This window comes from Cololabis saira, chromosome 9, assembly GCF_033807715.1.
Source record: "Cololabis saira isolate AMF1-May2022 chromosome 9, fColSai1.1, whole genome shotgun sequence".
Taxonomy (NCBI): domain Eukaryota; kingdom Metazoa; phylum Chordata; class Actinopteri; order Beloniformes; family Belonidae; genus Cololabis; species Cololabis saira.
In genome coordinates this window covers 17,885,900-17,904,702 of record NC_084595.1, presented here as the reverse complement: position 1 = coordinate 17,904,702, position 18,803 = coordinate 17,885,900, and the positions used below count along the sequence as shown (strand labels likewise).

At 39.8% G+C, this 18,803-nt stretch overlaps 1 protein-coding gene across 2 annotated transcripts in view; it reads right to left on the bottom strand.

Annotated features, from left to right (window-relative positions):
* Nucleotides 1–18,803, bottom strand: part of LOC133451525 (serine/threonine-protein kinase N2-like) — a 24,891-nt gene extending 6,088 nt beyond the window's left edge. The window contains exons 1-19 of one of the 2 annotated variants that reach the window (XM_061730652.1): nucleotides 18,538–18,803; nucleotides 18,150–18,411; nucleotides 16,182–16,333; nucleotides 15,765–15,978; nucleotides 14,410–14,538; nucleotides 13,392–13,501; nucleotides 7,726–7,869; nucleotides 7,312–7,387; nucleotides 7,030–7,222; nucleotides 6,367–6,502; nucleotides 5,280–5,332; nucleotides 5,133–5,190; nucleotides 4,950–5,041; nucleotides 4,603–4,779; nucleotides 4,431–4,493; nucleotides 3,559–3,635; nucleotides 3,233–3,375; nucleotides 1,709–1,816; nucleotides 89–169 (exon numbers count right to left, since the gene is read on the bottom strand). In XM_061730652.1, the coding sequence (XP_061586636.1) occupies nucleotides 89–169; nucleotides 1,709–1,816; nucleotides 3,233–3,375; nucleotides 3,559–3,635; nucleotides 4,431–4,493; nucleotides 4,603–4,779; nucleotides 4,950–5,041; nucleotides 5,133–5,190; nucleotides 5,280–5,332; nucleotides 6,367–6,502; nucleotides 7,030–7,222; nucleotides 7,312–7,387; nucleotides 7,726–7,869; nucleotides 13,392–13,501; nucleotides 14,410–14,538; nucleotides 15,765–15,978; nucleotides 16,182–16,333; nucleotides 18,150–18,291 (2,148 nt within the window). In that variant the 5' untranslated portion in view covers nucleotides 18,292–18,411; nucleotides 18,538–18,803. The remainder of the gene's footprint in view (nucleotides 1–88; nucleotides 170–1,708; nucleotides 1,817–3,232; nucleotides 3,376–3,558; nucleotides 3,636–4,430; nucleotides 4,494–4,602; nucleotides 4,780–4,949; nucleotides 5,042–5,132; nucleotides 5,191–5,279; nucleotides 5,333–6,366; nucleotides 6,503–7,029; nucleotides 7,223–7,311; nucleotides 7,388–7,725; nucleotides 7,870–13,391; nucleotides 13,502–14,409; nucleotides 14,539–15,764; nucleotides 15,979–16,181; nucleotides 16,334–18,149; nucleotides 18,412–18,537) is intronic. The other variant, XM_061730651.1, reaches the window with a different exon arrangement.

Genomic DNA, 18,803 nt, shown 5'->3' with positions numbered 1-18,803 from the left:
CCAAAATGAAGTTCAAATGTCTTCAAAGAAGGTAAGAGATTTGGTCAAAACATTTATTCAGAATTGGTAATGAAATATACTAGTTTACCTCGTAGAATTTCTCTCCTTTGACCTCGTTTGCATCTCTCTCTCCAGCTCCGAGCCTTTTCTCTGGGTTCTTCTTCAGCAGCTGCAAACACGAGAGGTTTGTTGACCTGGGCCTCCCGTTATATTACTGGACCGAGGGAAATTATCTGCTGTCCTTTCCGCCTCTGAATTAATCACACTTTCTGCTGGGTTTTTTCCAGCACCTCAGGTGCACTCGGAGCGTCTGACCGGTGTTGTAGGCCAGCACGTTGAGCTCACGTCTCCCGCCTTTCCCAGATAACAGCGTGCCATCACACATGCACGATACACCGCCTGCAGCCTCGCGTGACTTCTCTTTCTTCTCAAGTCTGAATTGTGTTTGATTTGAAGATGCTGCATCTTGAGTTTTTCCTCAGTTTCATGATTCTTTGTGGACCCATCAGCTAAAGGCTGTGTTTCTGATTCCACCTTAAATCTCATTCCTGCTTGTTCTTCATTAGTCCGAGTGAAATATGGATCATGTCTCGATGAAGCCCGATGAAAAAGAAAAGCCAAACTTCAGGCTACAGGCTTCAATGAGGACATTAAAACCTGGATGTTCACAAACGTTTTGCTTCTAAATTCCCATAAAACCGCAGCAACGGTTTTTGGTTCCAAACCCCTCAGGAAGTGATGGCGTTGCGATGGCCTCCAGTACTACTGTACGACACCTTGGTTTTATTTTTTAATCAGGATTTGTCGTTTAATCAGCATATTAATCACATTTTTCCATCTCCGTAATATCACAAAGATTAGGATCCTCTGCTGGAGTGATGCTGAGAAACTAACTCACACGTTTGTAACTTCTAGATTACTGTAATGTGTTATTAGCAGGATGTCCAAGTAATTCTCTGTATACAGTAATCATAGCTGCAGCTATAGGACAAGACTAGAGCAGCCTGTCTTAAACATGCTAGATATGCTGCTATAGAGCTATGCTATGATCCACTCAGCGGTGCCATCACCCCTCCTTCTCTCCTTTCCTTTCTTCAGCTCAATCCACAGTTATTACAAAGTATCTGATGAGGATAATTGCATTCCATTGTTCTTGTAGTTCTGGGTCTCTGGAAATCGTCTAGAGACAACTTGTATTGTAATAGACGCTATATACATAAAATTGAATTTCTTGGTAGAAACGGCTATCAGAGGGAAGAGGAGGCTGAGCACTCATTGTCCTTCATCTGGAACTAGAACTGCTTGTATTCTTGTTAGTCACATGTGATCAAATCCCTTCGTCTCAGTTGAACAGTTTCATAGTTGCACTTCACTAGTCTGCTGGCACTTACAAGGTCCTTCAGTTGCATTGTGATAGAAGCTGATGTTCTTCTGGGGATGTCAAATGCTGGTGAAATCCTACTTTTTTCATCCTCAATCCTGCTTCCCCGATCTAAAGATGACTTGTGAGTCTTTATACAGACAAGTGTGCCTTCCTAGGTATGTATTAGATTAGCTCAGTTAGGCACAATATTATTCATTTTAGGATAACCTGAAGTTTAAAATCTGAACTACATTTATTTGCCAAATAAAAGTGATGTAAAGTTCAACACATTAGCAAATGTCATGTGTATTCAGCATGGGTAGGATATTTAAAGAGAAAAGCTACCTTTTGAATGATGATGACGGCATCAGGAGGAAGAGACGCTGGATACTGCACGTCGTCATTGACGATGCTGTCAAACACCTCCTCCTCATCTTCACCAGGGAATGGAGACTATAGAAGAAGAAATGGTTGTCAACTGACATTTGAAAGAACAACTGAGCCATTTACAGATAAAAAGTATGGGCTCAAGTTAGTCTAGAGTGACTCAGTACTCAAAAAACAAGAATGAAACAAAAATGCTTTGATCTTTTAAATTACCAGAGTGGATTTCATCACAAATCAAACTGTTCTATCAAAGGACAGTTGGCTCGTTGCCTTCAACTCAACTTCATCTGGTGGAGTTTCATTTTATAGCAAAAGTGTTCCAACTTGGTTTTGGGCCAACTTCAAAACAACAAAAAAAAGGACAATTTAGGTATTGAACTTCACAGATGTAAGAGCTTAATATACACTGAATAAATCCTCTATTCTGTTCCTCGATTGATCGCTTGACGTTGGACTCCACTCGAATTAATATGCAAGTGGAGGAGACAAGGGAGAGACTCGAGGGAAGAGGAGTCAAAGCAAGACTTACATTAAACACGATGTGTGAGTCAGTTGTTTAGTGATAGCTACCTGAAGTACTCCTTTATCTCTGCAGGATTACAGTTAATAGCCAATAAGTATAAAAATGTTAAGTCATATTAATAGGATGTGTCATAACTCTCTTGGACATCACGGATACCAAAAACACTTCTCCAACAGACACACAAAGCCTCTTGTCCCTGGATAAGATTTAACTTTTGAGGTTCTGAATTTAATTTTCACTAATAAATCTGGAGTTTATAGTGTTAAAAATCAAGCTTCATCAACCTGTGAAATGAATCTACAACATATGTATAGTTACACAAAGGCACTAACAAAAAAAAAAAGCATAAAAACATTTGTCAGTGTGACATGAGTATTGATCCTGTGTTTATACCTCAAACAATCCCAGATCAACGTGGCCAATCGAAAGGCATTGGGTGCTTTTGTTTTTCTGCCATCAGCTCCACTACATTTTGTCATAAGTACACACTAGTACTGCAGTACAGTTTGTGGTTCCTAAAACGTCTTTAGCCTCTCAAGATTCTGAAATACTGTCATAAAAACACCAAAATCAACTTCTCTTTTAAGACCTGATACAGAGTTACAGAAACCACCGGCTGCACCCTGATTGGAAAATGTGATTTGTGATCAACTTGCAGCCCCCGCTTCGATGTATAAAGACAGGATCAAACTGTCGAGCCCTGAGTTTTACCCACAGCTATGCAAGAACTTAAGTTTCTCAGGCACATTTATTTTAAAGTGTTTCCAACTACAAACTCTGGAGTCAGTGCAAAGTAAACTTTAAATTAAAAGCTTCAAACTCTGTAAAGGCTGTAATTTGAGCCCATGAAACAGTTATTATTGAAGATTGTGTCATTCAAAGCTTTGAAGATAACCAGAAGATTAGTCGCAGGGGAGCACTGCATCTGTCTGTGGATGAACTGAAGATGTTTTAACAACCTCTCCGACGAGCATCTCATAGATGAGGACGCCCATCCCCCACCAGTCCACCGCTCGGGTGTAGTTGTCATCCGTCAGGACCTCAGGAGCGAGAAACTCCGGAGTCCCACAGAAAGTTGAGGTGCGATCTCCATGACCCATCCCTGCAACAAATGTCTATCAATACACTGTTAAGACAAAACCTTTGAGCATTTCTGACTTTAGTAATGGCGCAAAAAAGTGACACTGTGTCATAAATATTAACAACATGAAATATAAATCATTTTGATGCAATAATATATCCAGTATGCTGTGTCTGCTTGTCAGGTAATGCATCACTGTTTCACCTTCTTTACAAAGTCCAAAGTCTGTGATTTTCACGTATCCATCTGCATCCATCAACAGGTTGTCCAGCTTCAGATCTCTATAGAAAACACAGTTTACACCCACTGAATCCTGGTGTACGTCTGAGGCAGAGGTGTCAAGTAACAAAGTACATATTTTTGTACAAAAACAAAGTTTTGGTTATCTATACTTCACTGGAGTAATTATTTTTCAGACGACTTTTTACTTTTACTCCTTACATTTTCCTGCAATTATCTGTACTTTTTACTCCTTACATTTTAAAAACAGCCTCGTTACTCTATTTCATTTCGGCCTTTAAAAAAAAACTATTCAGTTAAATTGCTCCATCCGGATAGAGTGAATTTGGTTGTGGTTGTTTCAGATGTTCTTGTCCAGTTTTGTTCTTACATCCGTTGCCCTCATATTCCTGCAACTAAACTTGGATGTACATTCCAATAAAGGTTAGGATAAATGATAACATGCCTCTGAAGTTTGACTTTTTGCACCATTACAATACTTATAGGCAACTAGTCATCATATCTCCTGCTCTCTGAAACACACGTTAATGCTCAATAGTACACATATATGGTTCTTTAATATATTTGCATTATACTAAGATGCATTCATTTTCAATGGCTTTTGTCCTTAATGGCTTTTTTCCCCCTTACATTACTTTTACTTTTATACTTTAAGTAGTTTTGAAACCAGTACTTTTATACTTTTACTTGAGTAAAAAACTTGAGTTGATACTTCAACTTCTACAGGAGTATTTTTAAACTTTAGTATCTATACTTCTACCTGAGTAATGAATGTGAATACTGAAGACACCTCTGATCTGAGGCAACATAACGTCACTCTGATCAGCTCAACGTACCGATAGATGATTTTATTCAGGTGCAGGAACTCCAATCCCAGCAGGACACACGCTGAATAAAACCTGTCGAGTATAGACAGTAAAACTGTATAAAACTCAGCAGACAGTTAAACGACACAAACACACCATCTGCTACCAGTCTTTAAACGAAGAGAGAACACCCTGAACGCACCTGGTCTGGGCCTCGGTGAAGACGTCGTTGTGGATGTGGATCATGAGGTCTCCGCCTGGTAAATACTCCATGACGAAGCAGACGTGGTCGCTGGTCTGGAAGCAGCCGTGGAGGTTAACCAGGAATGGATGTCTGGAGGCGTTGATCATCTCAAATATCCTCTTCTCACTCATGAGGCTGCAGGATAACACCTCGAATCAACACAAACTGCTCTGAAGCTTTTTAAACCCTGGAAGCTCAAACAAACACTTTTCAGCTCAAACCTTTTCTATTGAGCAAGTATTCGTTTTGATATTTGTTGCTTTTGTACATAAAAGTGTTACAGCTTCCCTGGTCCTCTGACCCACCTCTCCACTTCATCACGAGTGACGATGTCCCTCTTCTTCAAGGCTTTGATGGCATACAGTTTCCCCGTCTTCTTGAACTCTGCCAGAAGCACCTACACACACACAAAAGCAGAGACAACAGAACTACTGAGAAAAGAAGATTGACTTTTGATGAGCTCTAAAGGAAAGACATCGGTCTGTTACCTTTCCAAAATGTCCACGTCCCAGAACCGAAATGTATTCGAAATCGTCCATCTGCATCCTTGCAAGACAGACATCAATATATAGTCAAAATGTAAAAAAAACATCCTTGGCACCCTTTAATGTGTATGAATGTGTGTGTGTGTGTACTTTAGAGCAGATACAGGCTGATCTTCACTTCCTTCTGTCGTGTTTATGGATAACTGAAAATAGAGACACGATGAAGAACATTACGTTAATTCCTGTTTATTTCTGTAACTATGCTTCATTTAAATCAGTGTTTCTCAGTACCAGTCCTCCTGGGCCGCTGCGCTGCATGTTTCAGATGTTTTCCCCGCTTTAGCACACCTGATTAAAATGAACTGGTCATTACCACGCTGGTGCAGACCCTGTTGACTGAGCTGAAAGTGATCGATTTATTTGACTCAGGAGTTTTAGAGCTGGGAAACATCTAAAACATGCAGGGCAGCGGCACAACAGAACTGCATCATCACACAAAGCACAGGTTCAGCTCGTCTGTAACAAATCTGCAGGAAACCGCATAGACAACGCAGATTTGCAGCTTCCCTTTCACCACTTTGCAAAACGGCCACTGCCCAATGAGAAGCTGGAAATCAGAAGCTCATCCGAAAACTAGAAGCTAACTCCACGATCGCGAGGAGAGGTAGACTGATTAACTGATTAAGTTTTTATTAACAATTTGAATTCTTTAACTGATTTAATTCAAGGTTCATTTCTTTGGATTTAACTCTTATTAAAACTTTAATGTATCAGGTTTAAGCAGACATGGAAGAAATGGGGTTTCCAGTGGTGGTTGTGATATTTTTTAGGACTTTAGATCAAGTTAAACTTCAACTGCAGGAGCTGAACATTAAGAGGTCACTTGACTTTTTAAGACATGTTGACCTTTATTTTTCTTAGCTGATAGTTAAACGGCAACCTTCTGTTACTCTGGCAAAGGTGCAACCGGCCAAAACTGTCTGCTGAATCCTTTTTATCTCTCAACTTCCCCAAAAAATGTAAACTATGAAATGAAAAGAGACTGAAACCTTCACCGTGTATTTCCAGTTACTGGTTTTTCCTCTTAGGTTTGTTAATACATCAGTGTGTCATGAAAACGCATATTTGAATCCGGCTTCAGAGGTAGGAAGGCGTTTATGTTGTATCAGTACAAGTGAGTTAAAGTCACTTATTTAAATATACTGTAAATAACACTGAACAGAAGGATATCATTTACCAGTTTTTCTGGCAGAGCAGGCACACATGATGTTTTTTGGGTTGCCGGGATGATGTCAGAAGTGTTTTCTTCCTGGTCAAGGCTAACGGGAGGCGGCGAGTCCTCAGAGATGCTCAGTCTGATTACTGGAGCTTCTCTACAGAAACACACAGAAGATCTAGGTCCTTTACATAGTTTACAGATCTAAAACCATCCTAAAAATGACTTTGAAAAGTAAAAAAAATATCTAAAGTGCCTCCAGATTAATTTTGTGTATCAGAACCTGATCGAAGGAATGATCACACATACATATATCCTCTCAGTAAGTTCTCCATGGCAAAACATACAGGTAGACTGTTGTTAAATGACCATATTTTTCTCCTTTTCATCACCCTCCATCCTGAGAACTACTACTGCCATTATTATTTATGGTTTTAATGCTCATAGATGAGTCTCCAAAATAACATAAATCCTGAGTTCAGGTTTTATCTCAGGGCATATCTCTTTGTTATAGCAAAACAACAAACAAACCATGCAGCTAAATCACACTTACTGTCAAAAGGACATTGCAAAGTGATGGTGTTGAAACAGTAATGTCTTATTTTGATACTTGGAAAAAAGACGGTGACATTTTTGCTGGAAGTTTGAACTCCATTATATTTAAGTGATGATACTTGGGCTGACCTTGGCAGTGACGGGGTGGTTTGAGGCTCTTTTTCAGCCGGATGTGTGGAGCTGCTGACGCCCAGGTCGGGGGTTGTGGAGCGATTTGAACTGAGGGTGGTGAAAGAGGTGTACCGAGGGAGGATGTTCATCATTAGATGACCCCACGTAGCAAAGTTCATGTTCATCTGCGCTGCTCTGAGAAAGTTCTTCCCTGTGGGAAGAAAAAGTCCAGGAACAAATCACAGCTCAGGGCGGAGGCAGTGAGGTGTTTTTGTACTGACAGGACAGAAGAAAACGTACCTCTCTCTTTGGTGAAGATGCATCGCTGACGCCGCAGTCTGGGCTGCCGCTCAACCACAGTGTTGATGAACTGAAGCTGAAGAAATGAACAACTCAACCAACTTAAACCTGGCGTACACGTGGACATCACACATTTTGTTGTCTATATCATAATATTTCATTTCTTAATGAGAGCCCACATTAGAAGAAAAAACTGCACAAGGTCTAACTAGGTAAGAGATTTTGTGAGATTTAAAGACAAGACCATTAAAAACATAGTCGTTCTTTTAAAGTACTAGAACTGAATTTTTTGTACACATTGTTATTTCTTGTAGTTGTTTATTACTTCTATATATGTTTTTCCTTATTCTTTTTGAAATAACTTATTTTCTTGGCAGAAGCGTGTCGAGGTATCTGGGAGTGTTTTGGCTGTACCTTGGTGAAGAGGAGGCCCTGTGGCTCCAGACTGAAACCCTGGTTGTCATTCGAGCTGTCCATCATCTCCTCCAGCCGCAGGAACTTCACTGCACACATCGTCCTCTGATCCCGCCAGAAAACGCACACCTCCAGCTCTCGAGACTGTCGGGAGTCAGACACAATCATTAGCTGACAACAATACGATACAATCCATAAAGACACGGCAATGAACTTGAGGTTTGGCTCCTTGTTACTCAAAAGGTACATTAAATGTGCTTTAAGGTGGTTCCTGTTTTCATCTGGACATGTGAAGAGTTTTGTCTGTCACCAATACAGGGCTGTCTTGTGCTGTGGGTTCCTAAACCTAAAATTCAAATGAAATGTGTAAACATTTAGGTTTTATTTTTTGAAAATATGTAAATCTATGTTTGCAGGGACTTTGTGCCACTTTTAAGCACCTTCAGGACATTTTCTGAAGTCTACAAGTGTAAGCGTGACACCTGCTGGTTACACATGAAACTACAACTATAATAAACCGTTGTATACAATCTCGACTAATTTCTCTGCTTTTTACCTCCTTGGCTCCTCTTTTCTCATTCTTATGACTTGGAAATGTATTCTTAAAATGCACATCAAGGACGTAGAAGCAAATAAAGGAGGCTTGTGGGAGGACGTTTGAAGAGGACACCACAGGTTTCCTTTGCAGAGGACTTCAGCACATCTAAATGGGGTGTAACAAATTAATCTCACGTAAGGCCCACCCGCTTATATATTTCTAAATGAAATATACAAAACCCACAAATCCTCAGCTGATATATGTAATATATATGATGTATATAAAATAATGTCCAGATGACGCGGTAAAAATGAGGACTGAACTGAGGACATGTCAGTCTGATATGTGGCCATGTCCTCGGCTCCTCTGCTGGGAGGGAGGAAGATGCAAGTGGAGCAGTGAAGCTGCAACAAATAAACGAGTAGGTTCAACAGATGAACAGCTCCACCTAATGTCCACTAAAAGACATTTTTCATGTGAAGTGAAGTAAAAACACCACAAAGAAGATACTGCATTCAAAATGATAGATTTTGAACTATATTACAAAGTGAGTTTCCCCATCGAGGGAGAAATAAAGGATAATCTAATCTAATCTAATCTAATATTGTGAAACATGACACAGAAAGCAGATGATGTAGCTAAGTGCAAAAAGATAAAGGTGGAATTTTGTTGAACTCGTGCATCTGCTGCGTGGCAACTAATCAATTACATTTAATATTTTCTAGCACAAATATATTTAAAGTTATTTATGATTCTATTTTGTACGCATATTTATTTCCCTTTTTTCCTTCAGCAAACCGTCGTTTTCAAATGCAGCTCTTCATGTGTGCCTGCCTTCATACTGTTTGACCTTGCAGACTCCTCATGGCTCTGCGGATGCTGCATTATGTGTGTCAGGGTTGCTACGGCTACTGATGCTGTTTGTGTCTGCACCAGACGCACAGAAGCAGGGTTCAGTACATTCATGATCCAACAAAGACATCCTCTCTCAACCGGCTCTCATGTCATGTGGTTAGTTTTAAACAGGATCATCAAGAGAAAATAAAATAAACAGGATGTCCTGTTTGAATGTGGGCGGCGTGTATTAGAGCACACATGAAGAACTCATGATGGAGGAAAGGGTGGGGAAATTGAGTCATTGCTTTTCAGATATTGGAAATTTTTTGAATGAGAGACTTTATCTTTAGCTCACTTGACTGAAAAAACTGCAGTTCCTGGTGCAGTATTTGTTGTCTATTAGATGAAATGCACTTCAGCACATGCTCAAACATGGACTGAGAAAACCAACGTGAACTCTGCTAAATGCTGCAGATAAGAGCCCAAAGAGAGCGAGACTGAGGGAAGCAAGTCCCAGCATGCACTTTTAATCTTTATTGGAGAAAAATGTTTTAGACATGTGAGCACCCGATACAACCCTCTGATTGTTGACTGTACCGTTGTCATGTGAACGGGCTTCCATTTTAAAGAAGAAATCTGTCAAAAAATGAAGTTGAGCAGCAAAATTAAACTCAAATATTCCAGCAAGTTAATTCAAGCGTCTTCTTCTGCTTTAGAGACGATTTTTTTAAATTATATAATGATGATCTAAATATATCAACATCTATTATATTAAAATATCCTCTATAAAGTATTCACCTATATAGATTAAACTGCTCGTACTAAGATGTTTTCTTTGTATCGATGGATTTAAAATTGCTTAATTTGCACAAGAATAAAACAGAAACTGATCGGTTTAACCTTTTAGGTGGGTACAGCGGTGCTATTGACCTGATTTGAGAGGGTTATTCATGCCTTTACTACCTGTGCCCTGGATTATTGTAACACGCGGTACATTCAAATTAATAAATATTTGCTGCATCACTGACAAATTGGAGAATGTCGCTCTGAAAAGGAGGGAACGATGTGAGCACATTACTCCAGGGCAGGGTCCAGTTCAAGGTGTCATTGCTCAGTGGTACAACCCTCACTTATTTATCAGAGCTCATGCACCCCCCACACTCCAGCTGAGGTCAACAAACCAGCTGCTATAAGATTTTCCAAAGTCTAGACTGAAACAGAGGTTGTGGCCCCAAAACTGTTAAAACGATTATTGAAAACCCATCTGTTCTGGTAGCTTTTGCTTCAGGTTTTATACAGTTTATTACATCACGTTTTACTCCTCTCTCTATTTGTTGTTTTATAGTTTTACTAGTCATTTTAGACTACAACTGCTCCTAATTTGGAGGGGGTTTGTGGAGTTTTGATGGTTGACCAGAGTGCCGTACAGCCATGTGATAAACACATTATTTCTAGCACTTTGAATGTGCAAAACAACTATGAAACAATTATTATTCTCATATCAGTTTTTCCCCTTCAGGGATCACAACAGGGTTTAAACAGACCAAAAAGAATAATAAAAAAAAAAATTTGCTTTGTAGAGCCCTCTTTAGACCATTTACAGCTGGAGGTGTCGGGAGGTTTGGCACATCTAGACACTGGGATTTTTGCCCATTCTTGCAGATGAAACCGCTCCAGGTCCTTCCAGCTGGATGGGTTTTGCTGGTCTATTTTAATCTTTAATCCACAGCATGCACTTCCAATCAGACTGACGTCTGGGCTTTGACCTTGTCATTTCAAAATATTATAATATTGCCTCTTAAAACACTCAAGCGTTGCTTTAGAATTATGGTTAGAGCCATCGTCAGTTTGAAATGTGAGCCTCCATCCCAGTGTCAAATCTAAAAAAAAATGGTTTTCCTCATGAGTTTTCACGTATTTAGCTCCATCTATCAATATATCCAATGTCCAAGAAAAAACAACAACATCCCCACAGCATGAAACTGCCACCACCATGTTTCAAAATAGGGATGACGAGGAATGCTCAGTTTGACTCACTGGACCTGCTGAGACCTGGTATGAACATCCGTTCTGAGTGAGCCAATGACAAATGACTATCCACCTGGGCTGTATGTGCGTTTACAAGTTACAAGATGCTACATTGAGATTCTTTATGCACCGAGGACCACATCGAAGGACAACCTACAAAACTAACATCTTATGTGTCAGTGGAGGGACATTTGCGCCACAAGTGGAAGCCATAGCAACCAACAATAACACATCGGCACAATAGCATGGACTCAGGTGAATGGAGGGTCCAGGAATGCCTCATTTCTAGATAACTGGATTCAGATTACTGCATTGTTGCCTCCTGCCAGTTTAAAAAGACACAAACAAACAACAACAATGCATCTGGTCTTTGCCAGAGGTGTCAAAAGTATTCACATTCATTACTCAGGTAGAAGTATAGATAGTAGAGTTTAAAAATACTCCAGTAGAAGTTGAAGTATCAACGCAAGTTTTTCACTCAAGTAAAAGTATAAAAGTACTGGTTTCAAAACTACGTAAAGTATAAAAGTAAAAGTAATGTAAGGGGGAAAAAAGCAATTAAGGACAAAAGCCATTGAACATGAGTGCATCTTAGTATAATGCAAATATATTAAAGAACCATATATGTGTACTATTGAGCATTAACATGTGTTTCAGAGAGCAGGAGATATGATGACTAGTTGCCTATAAGTATGGTAATGGTGCAAAAAGTCAAACTTCAGAGGCATGTTATCATTTATCCTAACCTTTATTGGAATGTACATCCAAGTTTAGTTGCAGGAATCTGAGGGAACGGATGTAAGAACAAAACTGGACAAGAACATCTGAAACAACCACAACCAAATTCGCTCTATCCGGATGGAGCAATTTAACTGGATAGTTTTTTTTTAAAGGCCGAAATGAAATAGAGTAACGAGGCTGTTTTTAAAATGTAAGGAGTAAAAAGTACAGATAATTGCGTGAAAATGTAAGGAGTAAAAGTAAAAGGTCGTCTGAAAAATAATTACTCCAGTGAAGTATAAATAACCAAAATTTCTACTTAAGTAAGGTAACGAAGTATTTGTACTTCGTTACTTGCCACCTCTGGTCTTTGCAAAGCAGATCCGACCACAAGCTATCGGTCCACTCTCATGTGGAGACACATGTTACCCCCAGGTGTGAACAGGTGTGATTGCTGGGGACTCACGCAGCAGCACTGCCGCAATGCTCAACTGCAAGCTTTCTGGCATACCGTCGCCATAGCAAAAACATCTAATCAAATTTCCTATTTGAATTGGCAGACACTCACACCGAAGTGTTAACTACACACAAGACTCATAATTCAGTTTGGTAGAGCTTGACGTCCTCCTATTCACGATGAATGGACAACCATGCTTCCTCAGGATGCCTCCACTGTGTACGTGTGAGCGAGGGGTTAGAACCAGTCCACTTGTGATCACATCACTCAGGATGGATGTTAATTCTAGGTCTAAAAGGGATCTTAGGTTCATAAACACTTCCTTCCACTGTTTGAAAAGCCTTGCAGATGTCCTTCAGCACACTCCTGACATGCTTTCCTTTTTTTTGTTATTTTATGTAACAGCTTTTTATGGCTAGTCTCCCACAAAACCTGTCTTTATTTAGCATTCAGCATAAAGTGGTCCCCATTTTTACTGTGGAGCTTTGCAGCTCCTTCGGGGGGGTTACCTCTCGCCCCACTGAAGAACGATCCCTTCGCCTGGTCCATGAGTTTTATCGGTCTGCTCTTTCCTGTCATGTCATATTTATTCAATTTCCTCATAATGGATTCAATAATGCTCTCAAATATTGTTTTTACATATTGTTTTATAACCCAAACCTAAACTGCATTTTTGCAGTAGACTTTGTTCCTGCTTCTTTATAACGTGTGAATGCATTGTGTACGTGCACTCTTTTTTCCAAATGCTTAGATTTTAAGATGATCATCTTATTTACACTCACACACAGCACGCACACACACACATACTGATGTAGTCTTTTGTCATTGTTTGCACTGTATGTTAATAAATAAATAAAAAAAATAAAAAAAATAAAAAAGAAAAATGCTTAGATTTTACTTCAGCAATTTGGAACTATTTTGTCTGGGTCCATTTGACGATATCCTAAAAGTATTTAAATGCAGACACTTTTTTTCCTCATGTAAATGACATTTGCTTAATAATATTAAGTTAATATGTCAACTGAAAGTGGAGATGCGGCTGCAGGACGTGCTGGTGTCTTGCTACGTGTCTGTAAGTGGACTCACCCGCTCCAGCTGGATGCAGAACATCTGATCCCAGCTCAGCCTGCCCATGGCCACCCAGCTTGTCCGGCCAACAACTCTGCCATCCAGCCGCAGCACCGCACTGACCTCTTCTGTCAGGTCCACAGTTACACAATCATGATTAACATAAATGAACCTAGACACGCCAACGATATTATGCCAAGATGTGAGAATTCAGTGTGCATCACCCCAGTGAGGCCCAGACTTGTAGTTTTTATAGTTTAAATTAAAGCTGTTTTCCCACCGAGCCATACAGAAAAAGTCAACGGTAAACAATTGTTTTTCTTTCAAAGCTTATAATGAGGCCATGCTTGTTTATTATTCAGCTCCCCTGATGAGTTTGGGGAAAATATCAAGTAAATGCCAAGCCGTGTTTCAAATGAGCTCTCAAAGGAGAGGATGTAATGTAATAAAATACACAAATCACATTGAAAATGACAGATTAACCTTTATGCAGATATTACATAATTTGTAAATCAATCTCAATATAAGCAATTTCAGAAAACAGGCAATTTGTAAGTAAGAACCACTTTCTCTCCCTCCGACCAGACAGACCTCACATCCTACCTGGTCACACATCATTCTTGTCACAATTCTGCAGTCTTGACTTGCACCACTTGTACCTCTGAAGACATTCCACTCATTCACTATTCAGTTTGTGTACCTAAACCTGAGCCGGGAGAAGACTCCTGTGCCGATGAAGACATCCTGTCTTGTTCCAGGACCTCAGAACATTTCTCAAGTAATTTGATTTCCGCAGGGCATTTACACAATTGAGCCTTAACTGCTTTGTAAGAAGATCCAGAAAACAAAAGTAAATACTTCCACAATTGTCTGGATTTAAGGACAACCTGACTGAAGCACAGACGCACCACAGGGGGCTGTACTGTCACCCTGTCCCTTTTGCTTCATACACTTCAGACGAAATGCTACATTTCCAGTGAGATATAAAACTACACTGAAAAATGAAATGCTTTAGAAATGCAGGATGTCCTCTCACCAGGAGATCCGTCGGTCTTGCAAGGAACTGGCGAACCATCATCAGTTGTAATCATGAGGGTTTCCTGCTTCAAGTCTGTCAAAGGTTCCATTAAATCCTCACATCCAAGAAGCCTGACTTCAAGTTTCCCTGAAAAAAGACCAGAAAAAAACTCTCAGTGAACGAGAAGACGTCATGAAATTCTATTTTAATAAGCTGTTTTTACTAAAACCTGCACAACAGCACACAGGCATGGTTTTTTTTAGCAACTTATAAACCAGACTAAATTAAAACAGTTGACCAAAATTAATTCAGCATTTCAAAGTCATACTTGTCAGCATGAATAAATCTTTTGGACCCAAGATTTGAATCAGTGCTCTCTGGAGACCCGTGCTGAGCTTCTTCAGTTTTTATGTTGGCGGTAATGGCTACGGAGCGCGACAAAAAAAAATCACTTCAAGTGTTTTTCAAGCTCTAACTTCTCTCTTGTTATTCACCACCAACAGAGCCATGCCAGCATTCATACCCCTGTTACATCATCAAAAGGCTTTTTTTATTTTTTCAGAGAGACCAGCTTAAAAATTGACTGTCCACATCCAACAGATTAGATGTCCTGATTATCCACTGTAAGAGGTCAGTGTACGGTAGATCTTGTTGGAACACAGGGCTTCCATGACATTACTGAGAGGGGCTGCATATTAGATCAAAAACAAGAAAAAATATTAATTATCAGCTTGCTTGAGTTTCATTTAAAGGTGAACTATTTCCCTAATTTGCAATAACAAGTGATGGTGTGAAGAGATTGTCAGTGTTTTATGGGTGGATAATAATTTTCCACCAGTTTCCTCTCTGACATCTCCTGGGAATAACTCAGAAGACGGCATTAAACTGGGACACTCCCGGTTAATTAATTTCAGTTGAGTGTAGATGGCTAAATGTGCTAAAATGTGGCATTTGCAGACAGCCAAACTATTAATGTGAAGAATTTTCTATAATTAATGAATAAAGAGCTTTTCTGGGTTTAAATGAAGCAGCAGCTCTTTATGGATATGTCTAACTTTCCTCTTAATTAGCATGATTAAAAACATGCTTCTCAGCTATTTCTACAGAGATTCCTGGGAAATTATCAGAAAAATACTGACCCAGGTTATAAAGCATAACTATCCCAAACCTAAAAACTGGTAAAAAAAAAAAAAAAAAAAAAGGCTTATTAATGGGGACATTATTTTTAATAAGTTAATCTTTATGAATTTCAAATATCAGCATCCTGCTGTTTTCATTTATTCAAGTCTCAAAAAAGAGACAGAAAACGTCTCTACTGATAAAACTGATATCTCAGCTACCAGAGTTCAGAGAAAGCACTTCTTGGTTGATACCAGTTAAAGACGCAGGTCTGATGGAGAAGATGGACGGTGAAGTGGAGAGGGGGCACCCAGGACGGGGGGTTGGGGGTGACAGTCGTCCTCCTGAAGAGTCCAGTCCTTCAGCAGGCTTCTCCAGAGATACCCGCTGTTTTTCCTTCAGCCATTTCTCAAGGGACAGCTGCAGAAGTTCCAATTTCTGAGAGGACTCCTGGACCCGGGACTGAGCCTGGCAGACAAATACAGTGAACATTTATTGTATACAACTCTTCATTAAAAGGTTCATTTTGAAACATATTACTTCTTATCACTGCTTTCCAGGAATCTCTATGTGATCTAAAATTAAATTCCCCACTTTTGAAACCTTAAAACAAGAATTGTGTTTCCTGTGAAGTAAAACCACCTGCAGATAAAAGTGAGAGGGGGTCTCACCTCAGCCAGAGCCTTCTGGTCCAGCTCGGAGATCCCCTCCAGTTGCTTCACCACGTCTTTGGCCAGCACTAATGCATCTGTTTCTCGCTGCACGTATTGCTGCAGCTCTGCTAAACGAGCATCCACGGGGCTGACACTTACTGGAGACATCTCTGGGAGGAAATGGGAAAGGGAAAGAGCAGGAACTTAAGCACGGAGGAATTCAATTCGAACTACGTATATGCTCCTCAATGTAACTCCTTTCGTCTTTGCAATCAATATTTGTGGAGCTGAAATGAGCTTTTTCCTTTGAAATGCTGTCATGCCCCAGGCAACAGTCTTACCATTAGATTTGTATCTGTCTGGCATTTAGTTGACACTTTAATGCAATTTCTAAAAGCTCCCAAGAGCCAAAGAGAACAAAAACAAAACAATAATGTTAGTATATGTAGACAGGTACTTGATAAAAAGCAGTGAGATATTCTGGTCTGAAAGAATGCAATTTTTCATCTTGCAGCTTTAGTTTTGGATATATTGACTCATTTACAATCCTCATTTAGTCAAGTAAATGTTATTTGTTACCATAAGCTTGTAACGTGTTTTACTTCAGTCTGGATGCTTGTATAAAAGGTATAGTACTGTACTGTATGCAAAGTAGTGCTGCTAATGGAGCGAGAACATTCTGTGGGCGAGAACATTTTTTATTTTCCACCTGTTTTGATGGAATATTCTTTACTTTTCCCAGGTAAACAGTAGACTAATGGTTTGACATTTCCCTTTCCACATTTAACCAGCCCTCTGATACACAGTCAATTAAACTGCCTGCAGTGGTAAAGAGGTAATTTTCCAGCAGATCACAACATGATGAGGAATCGATGAGCAGAAAGTAGGTCAAGGGTCAGAGAGAGGAAATAGAAGCCAAGATGCTGACATATTGAGTTGCTTGTCTCATACCTCATTTGGCAGGAATCATTTTGCAAGTGTCGCCTCAGTTATCAAATGCCACACATTGGTAGTTTGGGATCAAATGCCCCATTTAATCACTGCTTAAAAGAAGGCTGAGGAAATGGTTTCACTTTCTGAACTGAAATGTGAACCTTCACGGGGATAACAGACGGACAGTTCAAATAAATTGTGGTTTCCATGAAAGCACAAGAAGTATAATCACTTATGTCATGCAACAGTATATTATACTGTTGTTCAAAAACTTTTTCAACAGAAGAAAATATTATGTAGATTAATCTCTAAGTTATAGAAAAAAAACACATTTTACTGCTTTTATTTAACAAATTGTTTTAAATTTCTGCAAAGGAATGAAAGGCATGGCATCTGCCAGTGGCTTTAACGGAACTAAATAATTAATTACAACCTACATATCTGCATTAATGTGACAAATCTGAGTGAAATATATTAAATGGCTTTTATGTTTTTTTTTTATTCACGTAGCATATTTAATCATTTTGATCGTCTAGTAATATAATGACCTGTGACACCAAGCATTTACTTTTTTTAAGAGGAAATGTAATTTTTTACCCTGCCACATAAAAGCAAACCATGACACATAGTGCCTGTGGGGCGTGACAGGACTGCTTATCAATAATTATGAGTAATTTTCTCCCCAGCTTCATCCTCTATCACATTTGTTACGGTTCAATGACAGATTAAAGCTCTGAAGGTTAAAAGGCATGTCTATCAAGACAAAAACTACAATTGTATCATTTGAATATGTTGTTATCTATTATGTTTTCTAGTTCCTGGTTAAGTAAAGCATGCTTTTGCTCATCATTTTGGAGAAATGGCTGTTAAAACACATGTGTTTCCAATGTTGACAGCCAGAATATGAATACCATAACAACTAGTTTTCATGCCTCCCCCACAGTTATTTACACACGGAAATGTCACAGCAACCATTGAATTTGATACTGATATCCAGGCTGTCATTGTGTTACCCTCTGCCGGCTCTTGACATGCACTTGCCCCAGGACTGACCTCCACAAGTGGAGCGGTCATGGTGTCCACCTCCATCACCACCGGTACTGCTGCCAACCTGGGTGACTTTGATGATCTGCAGTCGGATCAGCTCGATCTTGGTGCGGCTATCTTGCAGCATCTGCTGAGCCGTGGACAACATCTGATCCTGGATAACAACATCACGTCAAGAGACATGATGGCTCGCTTCAGCACTGACACTTCAGCTGGGACTGGAGCGCATTTACAAACAGCACAGCTGCTTTATGCAGGCACAGTTCAACTAAACATGTGGAAGAATCGGTTAATTCCCATGCTGGGCAAAGACAAGTTTGAAAACAGTCATAAAATAAGTGAGAACAACATGTTCGTGCCAGGTGGAACTGGTGTGACTTTGCAGTTTACTGACCTCAGGGTGTTTATTCGCTCCTTGATGAATATAAACTAATTTGTCATCTTAAGCAGAAGTGGAGAGGGAGGGCTTCTCAGGTTGCACCTCTCCACCTTCACAGTCTTTGATGTGGTGGTGCGTTCACAGACACCGTCTGACTGAGGCACTCCTCTGAAGCAGCAGCTACATCTTGAGACTTGGTTCAGCCTGTCCTGTTGTTTGTTTTTGCCTCCTTCCACCCTCCACTGCAATATCCCCTTCCCACTGCACTCTCATCATCTTCA